The sequence below is a fragment of the Orcinus orca genome, chromosome 5, assembly GCF_937001465.1.
Source record: "Orcinus orca chromosome 5, mOrcOrc1.1, whole genome shotgun sequence".
Classification (NCBI taxonomy): Eukaryota; Metazoa; Chordata; class Mammalia; order Artiodactyla; family Delphinidae; genus Orcinus; species Orcinus orca.
Genome location: NC_064563.1, coordinates 13,718,378 through 13,728,011, shown reverse-complemented (window position 1 = coordinate 13,728,011; position 9,634 = coordinate 13,718,378). Strand labels below are relative to the sequence as shown.

Below are 9,634 nucleotides of genomic sequence, written 5' to 3'. Positions count from 1 at the left end.
CTTCTGTAACTGAAAGTGGGGTCTGGCTGCTCGCCACTCAAAAGCCAATATTGGTGGAAAGGAAAGTTTGCTTCATTTTGGATGCCAGCAACTGCGGGGGGAGGGTGGACTTCTGTCCAAAGGCTGACTCCCGCCATGACAATCAGGGAGCAAGAGCTTTTATAGACAGAAGGAGGGGGGTACATGCAGAAACAGCATTGTCAGCTCTGACAGTCACCTTGAAACTGGTCATGTGGTGGTCTGACCAGCGTCATCTTCATTGCTTTAAGTACAATTAATCTTCAGTTCTAGGGTTGGTTTGTTCCCAGTTCCTTGAGGCCAGTTCTTGGAATTGTGGTAGCTTAAGTCATGGCTACAGTCTGATCATCATGTAGTTAACTTCTTCCACCTGGTGGGGGTCTCAGCATCTACAAGACAGCTCATAGGATATGGCTCAGAATATTATCTATAGTGCTTGAGGAGGAGCTAAAGGTCCTTGACTATGCTTAATGACTAAACTATTATTATTTAGTCTTGTTGAACTGTTTTCCTTTGTTTCTGCATTTTCTCACTTCTCTGATTAAACTTATTCTTTGGCTAAAGTTTTTGCACAGACAAAAGGCAGGCAGAGGACACGGCTGGGAAGGACCATAGGGTCCTGCTCCATTTCACTTCCACTCCTAGGTGTTTACTCAAGAGAAGTGAAAACATATGATCACAAAAAGCCTTATGCACGAATGTCCATAGCAGCATTATTTGTAATAACCAAAAAAGTGGAAACAACCCAAATGTCTATCAACTAGTGAATGGTAAACAAAATGTGAAATATTTGTGCAATAGAATATTTGGCAATAAAAGGGAATGAAATACAAGCTACAACAGGGATAATCCTCAAAAACACATGAAGTGAAAGAAGTCAGTCATAAAGACCCACATGTTGTATACCATATACACAAAATGTCCAGAATAGGCAAGAAACAGGAAGTAGATTAGTGGTTGCCTAGGGCTGGGATAGGGAGAAACAATGGGCAGAATGGGGAGTGACTGCTAATAGTTACAGGGTTTCATTTTGGGGGTCAGGAGGAAGATGTTCTAAAGTTAGATTATAGGTATGATTGCACAATTCTGTAAAAAAAATATATATATAAATCCATTAATTTGTGTATTTCAAAGAGGTGAACTTTATAGTATGTAAATAATATCTCTATAAATTTCTTAAAAAATTCAACTTGGGATATATTAACTTTCCTAAGCCTGTGAATCCTCTTAAAGGACTCTGCTCTGGTGTACTTGGGTGAAGGGCATCTGAACAGGTCCTGGGAGATGTCAGAAAGCTTCAGAGTTTAGGGATTGGGTAGAAGACCTGGATGGGGAACAGACTGCTGTCAGGGAATCTCGTTTTCTTCGCCCAGGCTCAGGGACCTCGGCCACGCCCCTCCCTCGTTTCCTAGCAACCAGCTCCGGACCCGCGCTCCTCCTCAGGCCGTCACTTCCGCTCCGCGACAGGAAGTAGGGTCAGAGCCGGCAGCTTTCCCGGGAGTTCAGCGTTCGCAACGTCTGCAGCCGCTGGAGTAGCGGAGTTTCCCTGTACCTCGCTGTCTGCATGTCTCCCGGGCTCCACCTCCCGCGGGTGAGGAGGTCCTCAAGGAGTTAGAGGGTCTCGAGGGTCCAGGCCCGCGCGAGAGGAAGGCGAGGCCCGGGAACGCGTGGCAGGCGGGGCGGAGGAGGGGGCTGGCGGGGCGACTCCCTGGGGTCTGGGATCACCTCAGCGTGGCTCGGTGTCTGCTGCGGCCCCGAGAGCTTCCCGCCTCTCCCCCGCGGACCGCCGGGGTCCGGGAGACTGGGACTCCTCTGCGAACCTCCTCCAGGATTCCCTTCTCCCTTCTTTAAAGGAGGACCCCTCGTAGAGAAGACTCGCCGGACTGCTGACTCCCTTCCCCGCCCAGACCCTGAAGTGACCTGCCATGACCTCCGTGTGAGCGAGCGATCGGCTTGTGACACTTCCCAGAGTCCCCCAGGGTAAATGTTTGCACGTGTGCACGGCCGTGTGTACATGTGTGTTTTCATTTCCTGCAAAATCTGAGCTAGGAGGACCCTGGGCTGTGTTTGGCAAGTCGGTATTTTGGTTTACTTTTCTTTAGCATCTCTACCAGGGGTTCTTCCTTGTCGTTATGGCAAACCAAACGACTCTGTGCCTTCTGTTAGCTGAGTGGGAAGGCACACTGGAATTAGGCTGGGCGGGCTCAGGATATGCTGATTGTTTGGATTTTTTTAGCCCGACCTGTTTGTATCAGGCGATTCTTAGTTAGATTTAAGTTTTTTATGTGTTTGGGTTTTCTATTCAAGACTAAAGGTTCTTCTTGGACAAAGACCGTCATATAGTACTTTTGTAACTCTTCTAGCCCTAGCATAATACTGAACACATTAGTAAAGGCTCATTAAGTTTTAAATTTAAATATCATAAAATACACATTCTAACATTTTCAACTTAATAGAGATGAGGCCTATTTACATATAAGTCAGCTCCTGGAAAGGACAATGTAAAATAACAAGATCTTTTAAGATAAATATGTCTGAAATTTAGAAGCTGCCCAGAAGTCTAAGTACAGTGCTCTCGGTGGAAGAGAAATATGGTATATCTATCTTATAGGAAGAGGCCACACAAATAATGGTGTTTCATTGCTTGTTTCTTTTCTTCTTCTCTTTCCTTCCTTTTTTTTTTTTTTTTTTTTTAAATAGGTGTTGTATCCTAACTTACTGAGGTGCTTGCTGCCATTATGGGAAACCAGCTCGCCGGCATTGCTCCCTCCCAGATCCTTTCTGTGGAGAGTTATTTCTCAGACATCCATGACTTTGAATATGATAAGAGTCTGGGGAGTACTCGGTTCTTTAAAGTTGCTCGAGCGAAACACCGAGAAGGCCTGGTGGTTGTGAAGGTCTTTGCAATTCAGGATCCCACATTGCCTCTAACCAGCTACAAACAAGAGCTTGAGGAACTGAAAATCAGGCTTCATTCTGCACAGAACTGCCTGCCATTCCAGAAAGCAGCAGAAAAAGCATCTGAGAAGGCAGCCATGCTCTTCAGGCAGTATGTGCGAGACAACCTCTATGATCGCATCAGCACCCGTCCGTTCTTAAATAACATTGAGAAGCGCTGGATCGCTTTCCAGATCCTCACAGCCGTGGACCAAGCACACAAATCTGGAGTCCGTCATGGGGACATCAAGACTGAGAATGTGATGGTCACCAGTTGGAATTGGGTCCTTCTAACTGATTTTGCCAGTTTTAAACCCACTTATCTTCCAGAGGACAACCCTGCAGATTTCAACTATTTTTTTGACACTTCACGGAGGAGAACTTGTTATATTGCTCCTGAACGTTTTGTTGATGGTGGATTGTTTGCCACTGAGTTAGAATATATGAGAGATCCTTCAACTCCACTTGTAGACTTAAATAGCAATCAGAGAACAAGAGGAGAGTTGAAGCGAGCAATGGATATCTTTTCAGCAGGTATGTGAGTTGGTCAACTTTGCTAGGGTGGGAGTGTGCATTTATTTTAACTCTTGAACATAGAAAATTAATTTTTTTGGTAAATCCTCCTGCACTTTTCAGATAGTTGCAGTATTCTTTCACTGGACGTGTTTCAGTACCTAGAAAATCCAAAGAGTGGTCTACTCATTCAGATGTTTAAGGAATATTTGAATTCTCTCTTCTGTATATGTCAGGCACTGTCTTAAGTGCTAGAGACATAGATGGGTAATTACGTTTCTCTTTTCAGGGTGCTTACACTTTAATGGGGAGATAGATATGATATTGAAAAAAGACATTTCAGTGCACTGTGGTTTGCTGTGGTGGTGATAAGCTTAGGCTGCTGTTACAGGAACGTATGGATACTTAAATGAATCTCTGTGGTGGTGATGGGTAGAGTGGCAGGATCAGGAAAGGCATCTCTATTGGAAGGAAGGTATTTAAACTGAGACCTGAAAGGTGATTGGGAGCTAGCTATGGGAAGGGTAGTTTGTTTCAGGCAGAGGGTGTTGCTTATATGAAGACTTGAAGACCACAGCATGATGCATTGATTTATTAGGGAACTTTAAGTACTTTAGTACATCTGGAACGTAGGGTGTGAGGTAAGCAAGGCCCAGATCAGAAGGGGTCTGGTATGCCCATGCTAGTCTATAGGGACATTATCAGATATGTGTTTTAGACAAAACACTGACTGTAGCAGGAGATAGGAAAACCAGTTAGTGGTCAGCTGCCACAATTCAGGTAAGACATGGTGCTGACTGGTTTCAAGTTGTGACAGTTGGAGAAGGAGTGGAGAAAAGTAATGCTTAAGAGATAATTAGTGGGTAGAATTGTTAGGATTTGATTGGAGGATCAAGAACACTCCTGTTCCCCCGGCTTGGGAAACCAGGGGGATGGTGATACCAGTCACTGAGCTAGGAGACACATGAGGAGCAACAGATAGGGGGTGGGAAGATGCTGAGGTCTGTATTAGATGTTGAGTTGAAGGTGTCAGGGGATATGGAGGGGAAGATGTGTGACAGGCAGTTGTTACAAAGGTTTGGTACATAGAGATGTGGGGTGGAGATGGAGATTTGGTAGTTATCAGGAAATAGGTAGTAGTTACTGTAGCCAAGGGAATGCGTTTCTAGTTGGGGAGTTTGTGGAGAAACTGGTGTGTTAGTTTCTGCTTTCCACCCTCCCTATCCCACCCCTCTAGATGGTCACAAAGCACCGAGCTGATCTCCCTGTGCTATGCGGCTGCTTCCCACTAGCTATCTATTTTACGTTTGGTAGTGTATATATGTCCAGAAGTGATTCTTAAGTGTTTTTGGCTCCTCTTAAAGACTTTGATGAAACCAGGGACCTCCTTTGGAAAAAAGTACCATACATTCATATACATTACATACACAGACCACATGAAGCTTGGTCATGGATTGTAGGCTATCTATGAACTTCTGGAGGAGAAGTGGGCTGAGGATGGTATCCTGAGGAATACCATATGAATTCTAGCATCACTGCCATTTTTTGTAAATTTTGCAAAGGTTGGCTTTAATCTTTTTCTCACCTGTAGGTTTCCTACAAAGAAAACATAAATTGAGTTGTATTTTAGATTATTTAGGAAAAGTGATATAATTAATGAAGAAATGTATTTCATCTAGGGGAACAAATGAGCTTTGTTACACAGGATTGTACCTCTCTCTGTTGGTCTGTTCAGCTCACTAGTCTATGTCCCAAGGTAATACTGAGGGAGGGTATTTTTGATGAGGTGGGGTAGCTTCCACACTGTAAATATAACAAGATTAGAAATGTAATCCATCAGTCCCAACCTGATCAGTGAATTTATCTAAATTTTTCTTGAACTATTTTTACCTTTTAAACTTACTGTTATGTAAATAGGACTCCTCCAGCTTAGAAATGTGGTCACTTTCTAGCTTCAGCGGATCATTTGTAGCTTTTTTTAAAAGTAAAATTGAGGTATAATTGACATATAACATTAGTTTCAGGTGTACAACATAATGATTTGATATTTGTATGTGTTGGGAAATGATCACTACAAGTGTAGTTAACATCTGTCGCCATACGTAGTTACAAATTTTTTTTTTTCTTGTGGGTGAGAACTTTTGAAATCTACCCTCTTAGCAACTATAGTCACCTTGCTCTGCATTCCATCTCCATGACTTATTTATTTTATAACTGGAAGTTTGTTATAGTTTTAAAATTTCAGGGATTGATGAAGAGTTTATATTTATCCTTTCTGTGTGCATTATAGTCATTATAGTTTTGTGAAGTTCAACAGAATTCTTACTTAGCATTTGTTTTTCCAGACTAAAGAGCTCTACATTGTTTTGGCTGAAGATTTCATTTCTTTCATTTCTTTGAAAGAGGTGGATGGGATCTCTTCACCTCCCACTGCTCCTAAGATTTGATTTAGGCTCTTTGGGTTTGAATGTTAGGCTCTCTGGGTTTGAATGTTACTTTCCCCATCCTAAGGCCTATCCATGGTTCCTGGCTGCTAGTTTGGGAGAAGTGTATATATTCCCTGTCTCTGGTCATATATATGGGCAGAGCCTTGTTTGCTGGAGATCTTTCATTCATTCACTTGACAAGTATTTGAGTGCCTATTATGTGTAAGGCACTGTTGTGTAGGTGTTGGGAATGCACCTGTGAACAATACTGATAGAGTTTCTGCACTCATGGAGCTTGCATTCTAAGTGCGGGCAGGGAGAGAGAATAAAAAGGTCAATAAGTTAGAAAGTTAATTTTGATTAGTGATAAGTGCTGTGATGAAGTGCTGTGATTTCTAAGTGGATGACAAGGGCTGGTAGATAAAATGAAGGCCTCCCCTGAAGGTGACATTGATATGAGATCTGAATGATAAAGAAGGACTCAGTGATGATAAAGGCAACTTGAACAAATTGTTCTATAGAGAAATACCAACCCATAACACCTCTTCCAGAATACCATTTTAAAAGTTGCAAGGAAGGGGACTTCCCCGGCGGTCCAGTGGTTAAGACCCTGAGCTTCCACTGCAGGGAGCATGGGTTCCATCCCTGGTGAGGGAAATAAGATCCCGTGTGGTGCGTGATGCATCCAAAAAATTAAAAAAAAAAAAAAAAGTTGCAAGAAAAAAAATCCTGTATTTACCTCTGTATTAGTTTACTAGGGATGACATGACAAAATACTCCAGGCTGGGTAGCTTAAACAAAAATTTATTTTCCCTCAGTTCTGGAAAGTTCCCTCAGAGCCTGGAAGTCCAAGATCAAGGTGCCAGCAGGGTTGATTTCTCTTGAGCCCTCGCTCTTTGAGTTCCAGGTGGCCACTTTTCCCCTGGTGTTCCTTCCTCTTATAAGGACACCAGTCATAATGGATTAGGGCCCCACCTTTATGACCTCATTTAACCTTAATTACCTCTTTATAAGGCTCTGTCTCCAAATAGTCACATTCTAAGGTGTTAGGGCTTCAACATAGGAATTTAGGGGGGTGGTGAGGGATGTAGTTCAGTCTGTAAACAATCTCCATTTAGTTGTAAATAAATGTTCTTTATTTTTACAGTACTTGGAAATAATTTCAAACTTAAAAACTTGCAAAAATAAAAATAGTACATAGATCCTACATAAATCGTTTACCCAAATTCACCTGTTGTTAACGTCTTGTTCCAATTGCTTTATCACTTATACCTTTTCTCTGCACTCTGTACCCCACACTCCCCACCCTTCCTCCCCACCCCTCCATGGCCCTTTGCCCCAAATACTTTAGTATTTCCTAAGACCCCAGTATTCTCTTACATAAAGCTTATGTAACTGTATGTTGCAGTTACCAACTGCAGTGAATTTAACATTGATAGAATTATTTACACTTTTTATTCTAATTTTGTATTTGACCCAGTAACGTCCTTTATAGCATTTTTCCTCCTCCAGGACACGACCCAGTCTAGGGTCAGGTATTGCATTTAGTTGTCATGTCTCTTTAGCTTCCTTTAATCTGGAACATTTTCACAGTCTTTCTTTGTCATTATGACATTGACATTTTTTGAAGAATACCTCTCCCCTTAAATTTTTAAAAATTATTTTTATACTCTTTATTTAAAATAATAGACTCATAGTAAGTTGCAAAAATAATGAAGAACCCTTCACACAGCTACCCCCAGTGACATCTTATATGACTGTAGTACCATATCAGAATCAGGAGTTGACATTGGTGCATTACTGTTAACTAGACTTACACCTTATTTAGTTTTCACCAGCTTTTACCTGCACTGTGTGTACGCGCTCGGCCTCACCTCTTTCTTTTTCAATAGAATGGTCCTCATTTTGTATGTATCCTGTTTCCTTGTGATTAGATTCAGGTTATTCATTCTAAGTAGGAATACTGTGTAGGTGATGATGTCTTCACAGTATCGTATCTGGAGGCAAATGGTGTCTGTTGGTGATGTTAATTTTGATCACATGGTCAAGTTCTTGCCCAATTTCTCCCCTGTAGTTACTTTTTGTTTTCTTAATCCCTTGCAACTAATAAGCAACCTGTGGGAAGAAACTTTAAGACCATGCAAATATCCTGCCAGTCATCACAGTTTCCTCTTTGATTTGGTGTCTGTTGATCATTCTTGCCTGATCCAGTCTTTACTATGATGGTTGCAAAATGATGATCTTCCAACTCCAGCACTACCTCCACATGTACCAGTAGGCCCTCAGCATTCTTGTGTGCTCAAGTGTCCTGTCTTTCCCCTCATTTATTTATTATTATTGGTATGGACTCTTTAATTCCTGTATGCAGTTTGCTAATATTTTTTGGAGGATTTTTATCTATATTCATCAGGGATTGGTCTGTAGTTTGCTTTACTTGTGATGACTTTGTCTGGTTTGCTACTAGGGTAATACTGGCCTCATAGAATGACTTGGGAAGTGTTCCTCCTCTTCTGTTTTTGGAATTTGCCAAGGATTGGTGTTAATTATTTTAATGTTTGACAGAATTCACCTGTTAAGCCATGTTGGCTTAGGTTTTTCTTTGTGCAAAGTTTTTCATTCCTAATTCAGTCTCTTTAAAAGGTTTATTCAGATTTTCTTTCTTTTTAAGTCACCTTTGGTAATCTTTATCTTTCTAGGAATCTTTCCATTTCATATAGTTTATCTGTTTTTTGGCATACATTTGTTTAAAGTATTCCCTTATAATTCTTTTCATTTCTGTGAGGTTGGTAGTAATGTCCCCTTTTTCGTACCTGATTTTCATAGTTTGAGTCATCTCTCTTCTTAGAAAAGCTTGTCAATTCTGTTGAGCTTTTCAAAGCACCAACTTTTGGTTTTGTTGATGTTCTCTATTGTATTTTATTCTCTATTTCATAAATTTTCACCCCAATATCTATTGTTCCTTTCTTTTTGCTTTGGTTTTAGTTTGCTTCTTAAGGTTATTGTTGGTTTTTTTTAAAAATTAATTTATTTTATGTATTTATTTTTGGCTGCGTTGGGTCTTTGTTGCTGCGCACGGGCTTTCTCTAATTGCGGCGACCAGGGGCTACTCTTTGTTGTGGTGCGCGGGCTTCTCATTGTGGTGGCTTCTCTTGTTGTGGAGCACGGGCTCTAGGCGTGTGGGCTTCAGTAGTTGCAGCACACGGGCTCTAGTTGTGGCTTGCGGGCTCTAGAGCACAGGCTCAGTAGTTGTGGCGCACAGGCTTAGTTGCTCCGTGGCATGTGGGATCTTCCCAGGCCAGGGTTCGAACCTGTGTCCCCTGCATTGGCCAGCAGATTCTCAACCACTGCGCCACCAGGGAAACCCTAAGTTATTGTTTTGAGCTCTTATAAAATAGGTGTTTATAGTTATACATTTTCTCTAAATGCTGCTTTAGTTGCATCCCATACATTTTTGTATGTTGCTTTTGTTTTCATTCATCTCAAAGTATTTTCTAATTTTCCTTTGATCATTGGTTATTTGAGTGTGTTGTTTCATTTCTACATATTTGTTAATTTTTCAAATTTTCTTCTGTTACTGATTTTTTTCATTCCATTGTGGTTTGAAGGATGTAATTTGTATATTTCAGTCCTTTTAAATTCATTGACGCTTGTTTTATGGTCTAGCATATGATTTCATCTGGAGAGTGTTCCACATGTACTTGAGAAGAGTTTTGTATTCTGTTGTTAGATGGTGTGTTCCT

The 9,634-nt window shown here is 41.3% G+C and overlaps 1 protein-coding gene across 4 annotated transcripts in view; it reads left to right on the top strand.

Moving 5' to 3' along the window:
- Positions 1 to 1,458: 1,458 nt before the first annotated feature.
- PIK3R4 (phosphoinositide-3-kinase regulatory subunit 4) overlaps positions 1,459 to 9,634 on the top strand; it is a 73,661-nt gene continuing 65,485 nt past the window's right edge. For 2 of the 4 annotated variants that reach the window (XR_004478914.2, XM_004283430.3), the window contains exons 1-2: positions 1,487 to 1,998; positions 2,719 to 3,489. Coding sequence is in view for 3 of the 4 variants with exons in the window: in XM_004283430.3 (XP_004283478.1) it covers positions 2,757 to 3,489 (733 nt within the window). In the remaining variant the exon portion in view is untranslated. Of the gene's footprint in view, positions 1,999 to 2,718; positions 3,490 to 9,634 lie in introns of all 4 variants that reach the window. The other 2 variants (XM_033412245.2, XM_033412246.2) reach the window with 2 other exon arrangements.